At 54.9% G+C, this 16,795-nt stretch overlaps 1 protein-coding gene across 2 annotated transcripts in view; it reads right to left on the reverse strand.

Annotated features, from left to right (window-relative positions):
• MYO9B (myosin IXB) overlaps positions 1–16,795 on the reverse strand; it is a 107,506-nt gene that overhangs the window by 85,689 nt on the left and 5,022 nt on the right. For both annotated transcript variants that reach the window (XM_052642840.1, XM_052642839.1), the window contains exon 2: positions 2,003–2,910. In XM_052642840.1, coding sequence (XP_052498800.1) covers positions 2,003–2,854 — 852 coding nt within the window. In that variant the 5' untranslated portion in view covers positions 2,855–2,910. The remainder of the gene's footprint in view (positions 1–2,002; positions 2,911–16,795) is intronic.

The raw sequence follows: 16,795 nt of genomic DNA on the forward strand, positions 1-16,795 counted from the left end.
TCACTGAATTCTGGCTACTTAGAAGCCAGAGGTCAAGGCTTCGGGGTGGGCGGGGGTCTAGGGTTCTGTGGATGGACTGTGGCACACCCAGGGGTTGCCACTCAGCAACATGGAGACATGAGGTCTCGAACCGAGCAAAGATGCAGAGGACCAGCATGTAGTCCTAGGCAAGCGACGCTGGGCTGAAAAGACGACAAACGGTGTGATTCCAGCCATCCAGCAGCCTGGAAAAGGCGAAACTGTGCAGACGGTGGGGCTTCCCAGGTGGTGCAGTGGTAAAGAAGCCCCCTGCCAATGCAGGAGACACAAAAGACGCGGGCTCAACCCCTCGCTCGGGAAGACCCCCTGGAGTAGGAGATGGCAACCCAATTCAGTACTCTTGCCTGGAGAATGCCCTGGACCCAGGAGCCTGTGGGTTACAGTCCCTGGGGTCACAAAGAGTCAGATATGACTAGGTGTTCACACACACACACACGGAGGCGGTAACAGGCTCAGTGGTTTCCAGGAGCTGAAGGGAGGCTGGGGGATGAACGGGCAGGACACGAGGACTTCTAAGGTAGTGTAGCTACTCTGTGTGATCCTCATGGTGGACACATGACCTGTGCATCCGTCCAAACTCGCAGCATGTGCAGTGCTGGCTGGACCCTAATGCCCTCCGTGGACTGTAGTTAATAATACTGCGTCAATATTGGCTCACCAGTAGCAAACAAATACATCAGGCCAACACAACACACTAATGACAGGGGGAAGTGTGTGTGTGTTGGGGGCTGGCGGGAGAATACGGCAACTCTCTGGACCACCTGTTCAGTATTTCTATAAACCTGAAACTGCTCAAAGACACAGCACGATCTGTTGGTTTTTTTCCTGTAACGTCAGAAAAACCCAAATGAACTTTTGGGTCAACCCAAAATGTTGCTATATTTAGTAAAATTTAACTATTTAAGGTTAAGTTTCATACTTGAAATTATTTAATCGTTGTAAAATCTTATTAGAAAGAAAGAAAGCAGGGTCTTAGACCCCAAACCCAGAGGTGCACGCCCCCGGGCCCCCATGTGGCCCTGGCTCTCACCAGGAGACGACGGTTAAGCTACGTTCTGCGATATGGCAGCATCTTGTCCGAAGACCCCGAGGGTGAGGGCCACTGGGACCACTCCCACGGCCCCCGTGTCCAGAAGGCTCATCCACAGCGACACAGCCATGACTCCTGCGGCATCTGGCCTATGCGGACGCTGGAAAAGGCGCAGGAGGCTGGGGTGCCAGGTGGCCCCCTCCTCTAGTTGGTCCCCAGCCACCAGGCCTGCCCTCACCTCGCTGGCTTCTTTCTACCCCACAGCCCCACCCCCACCAGAAATACTCTGCCACAAACTTTTCAGTTTGGACACGCCACCCTTTTCCTTCTGGGATGCAGCGTGCAGAGTGCCACCCCTCCAGACATCAGGAGTACACTGAGGACCCTGAGGCATCCATCAGGACTTGTTATTTTCTATATCTGGGGCTTTGACACCTGGGGCCTGGCTGACCCCACGGGGATTCCTAGAGAGAAGAAAGGACCCTCCTACGAGCATGCCTTCCAAACATAAACCAACCATTTCAGAGCCCACATCATCCCCCTGCTACCTCTGTTTTTATGTTTTCACCCTCAAGGCTGCTCTCCCCAGGCCCTGAATCACCCCAGGGGAGACCATTCAACTAGGCCAGTCCTTACGCCCCCAAACTCCGAAATTATCCACACCAGCCTCTCCTAAGCCTGCTTGCCCTGACTCACCGGACCTTTTCCATGAAAACCACGACACAGACTCCTGCCTGCACCCTCCCCTGGCTCTCGCTGCTTCCGACGGACCCCGGTGCCTCCCCGTGTGGCCCTGCCCGGGGCACGCTGAACCTCCTATTTCTGAGGAATTGTGACCGTAACTGCCTTCTCCATGGCCGCTGCCGCGCTGTATCTGAACGAGCATGGAGTCTGCACGTGAAGGCCCCCTCCCGCCGACCGGCCCCCACTCACCTCCAGCACGGGGCCAGCGCCGAGGATGGTCCTCTCGACACCGCTGGCGTAGCCCTTCTGGCTCAGGGCGGTGAGGCAGTGGATCAGGAAGTTGGTGCTCTGCGTCTTGCCCGAGCCGCTCTCGCCCGAGATGACGATGCACTGGTTGACGTGCTTCCGGAGCATGGAGTAGTAGGCCACGTCGGCCAGCGCGAACACGTGAGGCTCCAGCTTGCCCAGCTGCTGGTTCTCGTACATCTTCACGTACTTCGGGTTGTAGATGGGGAGGAACTTGAAGGGGTTGACGGCTACAAGGATGCTGCCGGCGTACGTGTAGATCTTCCGCTGCAGGAAGCGGTGCCTGAGGTTCTTCAGGAGGTTCTCCTCCGTCAGCTCGGGGAGGTTGCACAGGTCGTCAAAGTCTGCCTGCGGCCGGGGCAGGAGGCCGCGCTCCACCAGGCGCCGAGTGGCCGTGGCCTGGGACGCAAGCTGCATGTGCAAGTACTTGATGGTGCCGTCGGGGTCGCGCTCCTGCAGCAGGAAGTAGTAGCCGTCCTCCCGCGGGTGCTCGTCGTGCGCCCGCCGCGGCCACAGCAGCACGCGGTGCACGGGCGAGTCGCTGGCGTCCAGCACCCACTCCTCCCCACCCGTCTCCTTGACCTCCACCAGCACGTAGCGCTTGCTGCCGTCCAGCTGCAGGCGGGCGATGGCGTCCTGGATGACGTCGGACGTGGTGCTGTCCTTGGTGGCCGGCACGCGGCATGAGGCCAGGGGTGGGGCCTGGCTCTCGCTGGTGGCCAGCTGCGGGTAGATGTGCAGGTGGTAAGACGCCTGCCCCCGGCGGCCGGCGCTGCCCGCCTCGTTCACACTCATCCTGCCGGCAGCCTGGCCTCAGCATGCCTCCCGGGCTCGGGGCGCACGTCCTGGAGCTGGAAGGGAGGAGTGGCACCGTCAGAGGGGGTGCAGGGCAGGGGCGGGGGCAACACTGACACCCACCTCCGGACAGAGCCTCAGGCCCACGGCCTGGATCCACGGGCTCTCCTGAAGCCAGAAAGGCCAAGGAGTCTCGTCTGTCCTCAACGTGACCCTGACTTCAGGTTCGTGGCTCCCGCAGAGCGACACCACTGGAGTCTGTCCACATCCCAGGCCGTATCCCTCCCTACCAGCCTCTCAACCCTCAAGTCCGGGGGCCACAGCCATCTCTCAGCTCAGTCCTTCCTGGCCTCTCCTCTCTGACAAAAACTCGCCTGGCAAGTTCCCAAGCAGATGAAGACTTGGCCCCATGTGCCTTGGTCATGTCCCCCAAACACAAGAGGGGCAGAGAGAGGAAGGGCGGGATGAGCAAGACTGACCTTGCCCGGAAACTCAGGGACCTCGAAACCCCACTGAGGAGGATAAAGTCAGGGAGTGCCCCCTTCAAAAAAAAGAAACTTGTTCCAGAGAACTCTTCAGTGTACATTCACTTCTAGAACCCACAACTCCATTCCCATCATGCCGAGAACATCTGGCAGACCCAGATCAGAGGCCTCCTACGGGAGTTCTGGTCAATTCTCCCCTAGGCTGTGAAAGACTGAGGAGCCGCCCCAGCCCGAGGAAACTGGGGAGCTGTGATGACTGAACGTCCCAGGGTTGTCTGCACAGGGTCATGACTGGAGAGAAGACGTGAAGGAAGAACTGGTGATGTCTGAGTAAGGTCAGATGGTTGGTGAATAGCAGTGTGTTGGCATCGGTTTCTTAGCCATACAATTGTACCCTGATATTGTGAGGTGTTCACACTCAGGCAACATGGGTGAGGGGTTCAGGGGACTCCCAGTTTGGTCTTTGCAACTTTTCTGGAAACCTAAAATGATTTCCTCGGTCGTCCAGTGGTTAAGAATCCACCTGGCAAGGAAGGGGATGTGGGTTTGATCCCCAGTCCAGGAACTAAGATCCCACATGCAGCTAAGCCCACAGGCTCTGGAGCCCATGCGCCCCAACAAAAGGTGTGCTTCAAGTAACACCTGATGCGGTCAGATACATATTTTAAAGGATGACCCCACCAGAAACAGCCTATTTAGGAAAAAAAATTTGCTCCTGAAGACACTTTGAGAAAAGAGAAAAGGCAGTCAATGTTGGCAACAGCTCACCGCTGTGTCTGAGGCGAGAGGCAGGAATGCAGAGCGGGCCACGTGGGGCTCACTGTGTGCCACCCAAGTGTGGCTGCAGATACAAAGAAGAACCAGACCTTGGCTCAGAGCCCAGTGGGAGATGCCGATACGCAAATAGATGTGAGAGGTTATCAACCATGAGCGTGAGAAACTACTGTCCCCGAGAGCCACAGAAGGCTTTAGGGAAGTGGTACCATCTAAGAGAGGTTCTACAGGATGAAGAGGAATTCGTTCAACAGGAAGGCAAAGGAGGGATGAGAGTGTGCTAGGCCCACTGTCTATTTTTGTAAAAAAAGAAAAAAGTCTCACTGGAATAAAGCTCTGCCCATTCACGAACATACTGTCGATATCTGCCTGTGTTTTAACAACACAGCTACAACAGAGACTAGTAACCTGAAGGCCTGGAAAGTTGAACATACTTTTTCCCCAGTCCTTTGTGGAAACAGTAGGCTGATGTCTGCATGACTCAGCCCTGCGGACAAGAGGGGCCACCAGAGGCTGTGATGATCTGGACTCTGGGAAAATGAGTCCCACAGCAGTGCTGGGAAGGCAGGTGACAGGTGAGGCTCAACAAACTAGACGTAATGAAGCGGCCACAAATAGGCAGGTAGGTCGCGGCAGCCCGCAGGGAGGCTGGCGGAGACGGGGACGTTTGATTTCCTAAGCTTTCCCCCAGATTATTATGGAACTTTGGTCTATTTCCTTCCAGCTTAATATTCAACAGATGTTACATGTTTTAATAAAGCCTGAATTGCTCTTAATGGGATATGTTAGTACAAATGAACATGTCTCCATGCCATGAAATATGCTCTGAAACATGATTTCTGAGTTCCTGGACACACAATGCTGTGTAGAACTCTTGAGGATTTCCTTGGAATCAGTTAACTCAGGCAGAATCAGCAGATAAATGGATGTGAACATTGCTAAGCGTCTTTCCTCAAAATGCCACAGTATCCTGCAGAAAAATGACGAAATGACAGAAACACTTTGGCAGTTTCCTTGAAAGTTAATATATGCCTAGAGGGTGACCCACTCCTAGCAATGGAACCACTCCTAGGAGTTACTCCAGAAACATGAAGCAGATGTTCATACACAGACTGTACATAAATGGTCTCACTGACACTGTTTCTAAAAGCCCCAGACTAGATACACCCTCAATGCACACAAACAGGTGAACGGACGCATAAACCGGCCACACAATGAACATGACTCAGCTGTGAGAATGGACCGACCTCTGACCCTCCCAACAGCACAGAACAACACAGACCAATCCTGGAATCTGAGTGCTGAGTGGAAGACTGAAGATGGAAAGGAATATATACAGACCCAAAAGTTCCACTCCTAGTGTGAACCCCAAGGACTTAAAGACAGGTATCCAGACAGACACTTGTACACACGCGTTCACAACAACCCTATTAGCCAAAAGGCGGAAAAACACCCAAATTCCCATCAGCTGATGAAAAAGTGGAATGGTCCCTGCTACAATGTGGGTGAACCCTGAAAACATCACGCTGGATGAAAAAAGGCTACGTGTTACAGGACTCCGTCTATTAGGAAATGTCCAGAATGGGTAAATCCACAGAAATGGGCAAAATCACAGGCCAGCGGTTGCCAGGGGCTGGGGAGTGAGGTGGGGGAATGGGGAGAGACTGCTGAAGGACGCAGGGTTTCCTTTTGGGGTGATGGAAAAGCTCTGGAGCTACACAGAGGTGATGGCTGCACATTATGAACATGCTAAGTATCAATGAATCGTTCACTTTAATGTTCTGTGAGTGCTGTATGTTAATTTAATGTGATGTGAATTTCACTTCAATAAAAATTTCAAAGCAGTATATACATATCACATGATCCCGCATACTCCTGACCCTTGAACAACATGGGTTTGAACTCCGGGGGTCCACTTATATGCAGATTTTTTTCACTATATATGTACTTGGCATGTTTAGTCACTCAGCCGTGTCTGACGCTTTGTGACCCCATGGACTGCTGCCCGCCAGACTCCTCTGTCCATGTTGATTTCCCAGGCAAGAACACTGGAGTGGGCTGCCACGCCCTTCTCCAGGGGACCTTCTTGACTCAGGGACAGCACCTGTGTCTCCTGCACTGGCAGGCAGAGTCTTCACCACTGGGCCACCTGGGAAGCCCACACTTTATGGACTCGAGTACGACGTGACCTGCGGTTGGCTGGATCCCAGGGTGGAGTGCTATGTCCACCTGTAAAGTGATACATGGACTCTGACTGCGCGTGTGTATGGAGGTCTGCATCCTTAAACCCCACATTGCACAGAAATTGCTAGGAAATGCAAACTAATCTACAGAGACAGAAAGCTGACCGCTGGCTGCTTGAGGGAGGGTGACAGCAAGGGAGGAGAAAGGAGCCGGGGAGACTTTTCGGGCGATGGATGCGCTCTTTATCTTGATGGTAGTTGTGGGCTCCTGGGTGCTTCACATGTCACAACTCATCCAATTACACACTTCAAATCAGTGCCATTTATAGCGTGTAGGGTACCACTGTATAGCCAATAAGGCTGTTCACGGACATTGTGGTGGTCTGGCAGCTAGGACTCCGAGCTCTCTACCCCGTCCCTGCCCCCGACCCCAATGCAGGGGGCCTGGGTTTGATCCTTGGTTGAGGAACTAGATCCCACATGACAACTAAGACCTGGCCCAGCCAAATAATTAAACACAAAATAAATATTACAAAAAGCTGTTTATGTATGGCTGAGCCCCTTTGCTGTTCAGGGGAAACTATGGTAACACTGTTTGTTAATTGGCCATATGCCAATATAAAAAGTTAAGGAAAAAAAAGCAGTTTTCAAACAAGTATGTGGAACTGCGAAAGGACTCAGTTCCCTAGGAATGCAGCTTTCTGGAACTTCCTGCTTTCTTTCCAAAATGCCCAACTCTTGAGCCCTGTCACCACGCTCCTCGGATGCCACCGCAAGGAAAACGGCTCGGAATCTATGAGCTTGTCTGTGTTCAGAGGTGTCGCCCACGTGACTGTCCCCCAGAAACAATGAGAGCTAACCTCAGGATGTTCCTGCGGAGCACCACAAGGCTGTGGAAGCTGGGCATCTGTGCACTTCTGAGCGGGTGAGACAGGTCAGAGTGCAAACTGCAGGTCTGCACCTTAATGACAGTCATGTGAATGCATGTGTGTGCTCGTGAACACACACCGAGCATGAATGTGAGCATACGTGTGCGGACGCGGACACACAGGCATCAATACGCACTCGCATACAGCCATGCTCACACCTGTGCACGCACAAATGCAGACACATGAGTACGAACAGAGTTTCATCTGAATATACCCACGCTCATGTGAGCGTAGACACATGGCCCAGGGCTTCAGGCAGAGCCTGCCCCGCTGTGGCACACACTTGTGGAAATGTGACCCATGTGCCCCACAACTTCCAGGGTGTCAATCCAGCTCAAGGATGGGGCAAGGGCGGGGAGGGCTCTGGATGGTCTCAAGCCCAAGCAGCTTGGCTGCAAGTGACAGAAAGGTCACGTGGGTGCATCTGTTCTCTCCTCCCAGCAGACACCAGGCTGAGCGAGAAGCCACCTGGGCTGACCAGGGTCTGGATGATGCTTGGATAGGCTGAGGGCTGCGTGGCCCACATCCGCCAGGGCTGCCTGGTCATCAGGCACCCTTGGAGCCCCACGGGGGACTTTTTTTGCTCTGGGCCCCTTGCTGAGAGGCGCAGGAGACCCCATGCTCAGAGAATGGAGGTTGTGGGGACAGTCACAGGCCCGGCTGATGCGCACCCCACCCCCAGGCCAGGAGGAAGTAGATAAGGCTTGCTCAAGGCGCCCGCTGACCGCTGGAGCTGCAGGGGAACAGGCGGGCCAAAGAGAAGGGGTGGGGCAGGGCAGACGCCAGCTGGGGCCCCTTGCATGAGCCCCCACAGGGCCCGCCTGACCCAGCCCAAAGCAGCTGCCCCTCCAGGCCCCACCACACCCGCATCCTGGGAAAACTCCCCCTGCACCTGCCTGTGGGGCCCTCCCAGCACCCAGTCAGCCTCAGCTGAGCCCACACTCTCCTCTCAGAGTGGCTCCCTTTCCCCTCCCCAGGGGGAGGGCCCTCCCACTGAAATAACTCACTTGTCTGAAAAACAAGACACACTAGTAAATTCTCTAGCCCAGGATCCAGTTCTGAGTTCCCGCCTCACTTCCATGCAGCCTGAAGCCAGCCCTTCCTGCTCCTTCCCCCGCCTCGGTCAGCCATCACCCCTCACCGCCCCTGCTTTGGTCAGCCATCACCCACTATTGTCCCCGCCGCCCTCCCAATCCCCCCCGACCGACACCTCCACCTGCCATCCCCCTACACAGCTGAAACACCAGCTCCCCTTCCCAAAGATGCTACCAAGCTCCTGCCAGTCACTTTCCTGGTCCTGCCCACTTGCTCGGCAGCCCTGGGGACCAGGTGGCACCTGGACCTACTGCTGGGGCCCATCCACTCTGTTGTGCTCCCCGTTCAGTGGCTAAGCTCCTGCCCAGGGACGCCCACCCCACCTCTTGCCCTAAACACCGGAAGGTGTTTGCTCCCTGCTCCTCCCACGGACCACATCCTGTCTGCTGTCCCCAGAACAGCTTCTCTTTTCACCAGGAGGATGGGAGGACCCCTGAGGGACCCCTGCCTCCATCACCCGGGCCGCTGCAGGGGAGCCCCTGGCAATATCGGTCTAGGTGTGAGTGTCCCAGCACACAGCCCCTTGGGACCTCCTTCCGGCCAGCCCTCCGCTCCTGGCCGTCAACCCCATACAGCAGAGCCCCTCTTGGATAGGTTGGTGGCTACCAGGAAGCAGCTCCTGGACATGCTCTGGCTACTTCTCACTCAGCCGGGCCCAGGCTCACAGGGCAGACCTTGCAGGGCCCCATCAGTCATGGAAAAGCTGCCCAAAGCCCCCAGCGCACAGTGGGAAGTCTGGTTCCCATAGCCCGGGCTACAAGCCCGAGAATCACTGACCAGGCCACTGCCAGGGGCTGGGTCCCTGCCCTCCCCTCCCGCTCAGACAGAGGCAGGCACCACCCCGCTGCCTCCTTCCAGTGTCATCCGTGTCTCCTGTCCTCATTCTCAGGTTGGGATGTCCCTCGGACCCCTCCAGCAGACTCTAGGAAGCTCTGCCCCCAATGCGGTGTACCCTCGTAGATCCAGAACCGCCCTGCCCCATTCTCTAGGTGGTACCATTTTAACCTGAACACTTGGCTGATCTGATCCCCTCTACAGCTTCACTTTGAAGGCCCTTGACTCCCTCTTCCCCACTGACTTCCGGAGAGGCCTCCCCCCACTGCCAAAGAGAGAGGTCGGCCCGGAGCAGCCTCACTGGCATCGAGGATTAATATTTTTCTCAACCTGTGGCTATCCGTGGGCACAAAGGAGTGCTTTGTCACATTTAATCCTCTGACTGTCAGGCTGGTTTTTGGAGGATTAAGTGTATTCACTAATGATTTTTCTGTTTATGGAAGCTGTTTAATGTCGGTCGCCCATTTGCCCCCCATTGAACCATGCCTACCTAGCTTACTGTTTTGGAGCAGCTCTTTGTATAGGAAGGGTATGATGTCTTCGCGATATCTGATGAACTTAATTCATACCAATTTACTGTTTTAAAAGAAAACATTTATTTTTTAGCTGTGCTGGGTCTTCACTGCTTTGCAGGCTGTTCTCTTCTCTCTAGTTGCCGTGTGCGGGCTTCTCACTGTGGTGGTTTCCCTGGCTGTGGAGCAGGGCTCAGTAGTTGCGGCTTCTGGGCTCTAGACTGCAGGCTCAACAGTTGTGACGCACGGGCTTAGCTGCCCCATGGCACGTGGCATCTTCCTGGACCAGGGATCGAACCTGTGTCTCCTGCACTGGCAGGCGGATTCTTTACCGCTGACCCACCAGGGAAGCCCATACCAATTTACTTCCGTGTATGCTGTTTTTTGATCCAGAGACTACATTTTCTGAGCAGATACATCTGTGGGTCGTTTCTCCCATGATGTGGGCAGCTTGCTCTTCTCCCAGACATGGACCCACACTCTGTCTTCTTCTCCCTGCCTGGACTTGCTTGCCACGTTTAAGCCTTCATTCATCTGCAAGTTATACTGGAGGGTGTGAGTTTCCTACGGCTACTCTAACAAAGGACTGTAAACCAGGTGGCTTAAAACAAGAAGACGTATTGTCCTGCCTTTCTGGATGAGCCCAAAAATCAAGGCGTGGGCAGCGCTGGTTCCTCCTGGAGATCGCGAGCGAGAAACCTTCCTGTGTCTCTCCTGGCTCCTAGCGACCCTCGGGCCTCCCTGGCTGCCAGGTGCATCACTCCGATTTCTTTGGAGGCCTTCTCTGTCTCCGTGTCCTCCCCGCTTCTTATGAAGACATCAGATACTGGATTCAGGATGCAGACTCTGTGAGATCTTTAATTACATCCGCCAAGACCTTACTATCATTATTTTTTAATGTTTATTTGTCTATCCACTTTTGGCTGCGTCGGGCCTCAGCTGCAGCATGCAGGGTCTTCCCTGCAGCACGCGAGATCTTTCTTTGTGGTGCGTGGGCTTCTCCCTAGTTGTGGCTTGAGCTCCAGAGCACAGAGTGGCTCAGTCGTTCAGGCACTTGGGCTCAGCTGCCCCGCGGCATGTGGGATTTCAGTTCCCCAACCAGGGATCGAACCTGCGTTCTCTGCATTGGAAGGCGGGTTCTTAATCAATGGGCCACCAGGGGAGTCCTAGGACCTGATTTCTAATCAAAGTCATATTCTAAGGTTCTGGGTGGGACATGAATTTACAGGGACACCAATCAACCCAGTACAGTGTGGGAGCTGAAAGGAGGATCCAGATGAGCTTCAAAGAATGAAACAAGTGTTTTCCTGCTTTTTCTTAAAGAATCTGTCTCTCCCCTGACCAGGGAGCTTCTTTGTTAAAGAAGATTAGTGAAGTTACGTTACACACGCGTGGGTCTGCCTCTGGGCTGTTGATACCTGCCTGTTGTGGTGCTGTGACGACCACAGCTTCGGGGGATGTCCTTGAGCAGTGGACATCAGCTCACTGAGGCCCTCAGCTGATTTCTCTGGCTTTGAAGCATGCCCTCCGCACAGAGTCTAAACACAGCCTGAGATCTGGAAGCCAGTCACACTGTAGTTTAAGGTCTTGTCCCAAGTGCATGTGAAACCTGCACCCCAGGAAGCCCCAGACTGTGTCTGGAATGAAAAGAAGCAGGTCTGGGGCTGAGGAACTGGGGGCCCCGGGTCCCCAGGAGGGATAGCTCAGCAAAGCAGCAACTGTCCACTGTGGCTGTGTGTCGGGCATGGCAGGTCCTGAAAACCTATGTCTGTCTTTGATTCAAACCACAGCTCCCAATGCCCCCAAGTTAAAAGCCTGTTCTGCCTTCTGACCAATGCTCATGGAAGCACACGCAGTGTGAACAGGAAGGAAAACTCATCCCTGAACTGAGAGGATCTGTCTACCTGGAACTTGGCGGACAATTACGCGCTCATCAACAAATCGAAGTCAAACTGCAGACTCTAACACTCCTGGATTAAAGAGCCTAAGGTGGACTTGAAATACCCATCGAAGGACAAGTGGAGGGACTCTCCCGGTGGCCCAGGGGTTAAGAAACCTCCTACTATGCTGGGGACAAGGGTTCGATCCCTGGTTCAGGAAGATCCCACATGCAGTGTGGCAACTAAGGCCGTGCGCCACAATTACTGAGCCTGCACTCTAGCGCCTGCAAGCCACAATTACTGAGCCTGTGTGCCACAGTTACGGAAGCGCACATGCCTAGAGCCTGTGCCCTGCGACAAGAGAAGCCGCCGCAAGGAAGAGCTCTTGCTCGCGGCAGCTGGAGAAAGCCCGTGGGCAGCAATGAAGACCCGGTAAAGCCAAAAATACAGACATGGTATTAAAAAAAAAAAAAGGACGAGTGCATAAACAAAATGTAGTCCATCCACCCAGTGGAATATTATGCAGCCATAAAAATGAACGGCACTCTAAGGCAAACTACAAGGCGGACGAACCTCCAAAGCATCACGCCGAGTGAAAGAAGCCAGATACCAAGGATGATCCTGTCGACAATGAAATGTCCAGAACAGGCAAATCCATAGAGACAGAGGGCAGATGAGTGGTTGCTAGAGGCTGGGGGAGAGGGGATCAGGACTGACCACTGATGGGCATCAGGTTCACTTTAGGGGTGATGGAAATGTTCTGGAACTCGACAGAGGTGGTGGCTGCAGACTCTGGGAATTCACTCCCTCTTAACTAACAGCCAGTCTTCAGGGCACAATAACAAGAATTCCCACTGAAACACCTGAATGGTGAAAAATGGAAAGGCCTTGGGCAAACACCGTATCAGTGTCCCTTCTGGGCTCTGAGGAGATGTGAACCTCAGTTCTGGGCCTTTCTCAGAGAAAGGAGGTGCAGGGAAGAGGCGGAGGCGACCCACAGTCCAGCCCTGGGGGCAAGTGACAAAGGTGAAAGACCCGCTCTCTCTAGTCCGGCCAAGGCATGGAAAAGCCCAGATTCTGCCGATCGGCTTGGCGAAAGATTCGGAATTGACTGGAAAATGAGGCGGATGGGGGCCTCTAGAACGTGTAGCATAGCTGCTTCGTTTATATAAGGCCATAATTTGAAGCCACATGTTTACTGGATGAAATCATCCTCAAGCTAAAAGGAGGAGGCCAGGGTTACAGCAGCATCAGTTAGGATGCTGTTTTGGAGGCAGCGAGTTTCCACTTTTCCAGGCGTGTTTCCTTGAGCCTGCTGGGATTTTTTTTAAGGAAATGATGACATGAAGTTACTGGTGAGATGGACCTGCCGAGAAACAGCTACGAAAGAAGCATGTTTCTTAGTCTTGGTGGCTCAGAGTTGTAAGACAGCTTAGGGCTTAAGTTAGGAGTGGGGGAATGTGTCCAGAGGCTATGGAGCCCCCAGAAGCTGGAAGGGGCAAGGAAGGGTCCTCCACCCACCCCCGGAGTCTCTTAAGACAGTCACGGACCTGCTGATGCTCCAGTTTGGGACTTCTGGCCTCCAGAACTTCAAGGGAATCAATTTCTATCATTTAAGCCATGCAGGCTTGTAGTGCCAATTTACAGAAGCCCCAGGACACAGGTCCAGGGTGTCATGTTCACAAGGTGCTGAGTTCCCCAAGAGAGGCTGTGATCAGGAAGGGCCACCACCTTTCTTCCGCTTCTTTTAAAAACTCCCGGAGAAGCCCCTCCCAAACACCCTCTCGTGACTGTCCGTTTCTCTCTTAACTCGTCCCTTAGCCTTCCAGTCTGGCCCAACCAGTCTGTGAGTCTTAGAAAAAAAAGCTCTTTCTCCCAGGCCCATGCTGGGGCAACGTGGTCCATTCATCTCTCCCTGAGGCTGATCCTTCTTGGAGCCTGCTGCTACATCCCCAAAGAGGATGCCTTCTTTCAAAATCCATCCAGTCAACAAATGTTTCTCTGCTGCCCACCCCACCAGGCTGGGCCAGGCAGCCGGTAAAACAGGGAGTTAGAAAGTGGCAATGAGGTCTGACCTTCAGGCAACCTGACAGAGCAACCCACTAGCAGAGAGGCATTTCCAACAGCAACGGTGCTTTAGGAAAGAAAAAGCGCAGCGTATTCAAGCAGCAGCTCTCAGCTGTGGGGTGGGTGAGGGGGTGATCCTGCCCCACCCCACGGGACACTTGGCAAAAGCTAGAGACGTTTTTGGTTGTTACCCCTGTGGGGAGGGGAGAGACTTCTGGCATCTGGTGGGAGGAGACCTGGGACGCTGCTCAACACCCTGCAACATGCGGGACGTCCCCCACAGCAGACAGTGATCTGGTCCTAGATGTCAGTGGTGCTGCCACAGGGGTGGACACTGACCAGAGCAGGGTGGTCACTTTGGACCAGCCGGGGGGCTGCACAGGGGAGTGCCCAGTGGATGGAGCTGCCTAGGCCTGCGCAGTGCAAGGGGATGGATGGGGTGAGCGTGGCGATGGCAGCCTAGGCGAGGGCGGTGAGCTCCAAGGGCAGGGGCAGCCGGGGCTGGCCTCGGAACAAGGGGACCAGTGTGGCTGGCAGGGCCGAGGCGGGAGGGGGAGGGGCCGGGGTCAGGAAGGTCAGATCCCACAGGGCCTTGCGAATGCGGGAAGGAGTCTAGATTCTCCTGCAAGGCTGACAGGGAGCCCTGGGGGGGCTGGAGGCAGAGAGGACCAAGACACAGTGACAGCAGGGAAGGATCAGCCAGGCCTAGGGTGGCAGGCAGAGCGGGGGCGGCGGGGGGGGTGGGGGGGCAGTGGGGCGGTGAGGGGTATTGCAGCCCCTGCAGGTGTGACGGGTCAGGGGGACTGACGGTGGCTTGGGTCAGGTCCCTGGGTCAGGTGGGGTCTGATTACGAGGGGAAGGCAGACCTGCGAGGCCCTGTGGGGGGCTGGGATCTGGGTCCTTCCCTATAGACCAGCGGGCTGGTGAAGACTCAGAAAGTCTTCTGGGAAGCAGGTCTTTGGGGGCCCTTGGCGACCCCCACCCTCCGATCACACAGTCCATCTGTCATTGTGCCCAAGTGGAAAGCCACCTTCAGAGACTAATACGGGCGGAGCTGTGGCGACAACACACAAAGGCCCTGCCTGAGAGCAGGCCAAGTAGCCCCCAGGGAACAAGGGAACCCTGCTTGGTGTTTACAGGCAGTTCAGACCCGGCATCCCTGGCGGCTCAGATGGTAAAGAATCCGCCTGCAGTGCAGGAAACCCAGGTTCGATCCCTGGCTCGGGCAGGTCTCCTGGAGGAGGGCATGGCAACCCACTCCAGTATTCCTGCCTGGAGAATCCCATAGACAGAGGAGCCTGGTGGGCTATGGTCCCTGGGGTCGCAAAGAGTTGGCCAAGACTGGGCAACTAACACTTTTTTTTTTCACTTTCACAGAGCCTCAGGTAGGGCTTTGGGGGTTGCAGTGCTAGCTCCGTCATGGTGGGGGTCGGGGGGGGGGCGTGACTCTTCTCCTAGGGGACACCTGACATACGTGCAGACATTTTTGGTTGTCACAACTCGGGGGAGCTGCTACTCACAACTGGTGGGTGAAGGCTGGCGTCACTGCTGAACACCCTGATGGGCAAGAAGGCACCACCACAGTCTATGATCCAGCCCCAGTCAGCACCAGTGCCAAGGCTGAGAAAAAATGCTTTTAATAAATAAAATACCAAAAGCCTGCACACTTTAAGGTCTCTCCAGGGCCTCAAAGGCATGTAAGATGCTCACATGATTCCAAGTCCACGTTCATCTGACTACACAAGATACAGAAGGAGGCAGCAAGAGAGGGAGAGAGCGGGAGCCGGCCTGGTTGGGTAACTGCCTGAGCCGCTGGGGCCTAGAGTCACCTGTCCCGGTCAGGTCACTCTTTCCACTTTTAGACACGTGTTCCTTAGCCTCCCCATCTTCATCCTCTCCTCTTCCTGCTAATCCGGGGGCAGACTCCCCGGGGACCCCCAGGAGGAGAGGGACCCGCCCTGAGGGTCTCGGGCAGGCTGCTGTGCCCTAACACTGGGCGCCGCCTGCTAATCCGGGACCCCCAGGAGGAGAGGGACCCGCCCTGTGGGTCTCGGGCCAGGCTGCTGTGCCCTAACACTGGGCGCCGCCTGCTTTTGTGCGCATCACGTGGCATGCCGGATAATGGCTCCCCAACCAGGGACTGAGCTCTCGCCCCTCGCACTGGAAGCGGGGGGTCGTCACCACTGGTTGACCAGGGAAGTCCTGTGTGTCATCGTTCTGATAAACAGCATTTCCACATGACAGCCAGGGACTCTGGCCATCTTCCCAAGCAGTGGCCTTGGACCCTGGCACACTCGCCAGGAAATGAAAGCCCCTTGGTGCACCCATGGGACCTGAGATGCAAAGATCTCCAAGTCTTCTCTGCTTGGCTCCCCAGGTTCTGTCTACCCTTGAATGGGATGGAGACGCTCTGAGAGATGAGGGGGAAGATCCTGGCAAAGCCCTCCTGGTCCTGATGCTGATGCTGTTTTCACCCCGTTTGCGAGGGGGCAGCAGCAGCAGTGGCCTTGGAGGGAGATGATCACGCCAGGGCTCCAAGTCTTCCTCTTCATCAGCCACTTCAGGCCAGGCCCAGGTTCCAAGTCCGCCCAGTGCCAGGCACTTCACAGCCCTCACCAGGCTGGGGATCTGACTTTAGCGGGCATGACTGCTGGCCAGACACCTGTGCTCAGGCAGAGAGACCAGGGCTACTCCTGTTGCTCAGCACACCTGAGATCGCCAAATCTGTCCCAGGCTTGTCGACATTTCTTGTGGAATGATTTTCAAGTCTTCCAGAAACTTCGTCTCATCACCTGTGGAAGCAGCTGGTCCCAAAGTCACTTTGTTCCATGAATGGAGTTGATTTTGGACTCCCCCTCTTGATTCCGGCAAAACTGAGGACAGGGACCCCCATATACCTCAGCTATAAACTTTGGCTAGCCCCTGGGTGGGCAAACACGGTCTCCCAGGTCTGGCTCTAAACACATCCCTAATAAAGTCCCACAAGATCCGCCCCCCTCCGAGTCATGTTCTTGCCTCTCTCTAGTTACTCCAAGTATAAGGACACATGCAAGACCTGGAAAATTCCCTAAGAGGGCACTGCCAAAGGTGACGTGGCCAACCTGCCCATCTCCCCTACAATGTTTATTTCAGTGAATGAGACAAAACTGAGCGAACTTTTCTCTATCTGGATGACTATCTAT

The sequence above is a fragment of the Budorcas taxicolor genome, chromosome 7 (genome assembly GCF_023091745.1).
Source record: "Budorcas taxicolor isolate Tak-1 chromosome 7, Takin1.1, whole genome shotgun sequence".
NCBI classification, from domain to species: Eukaryota; Metazoa; Chordata; class Mammalia; order Artiodactyla; family Bovidae; genus Budorcas; species Budorcas taxicolor.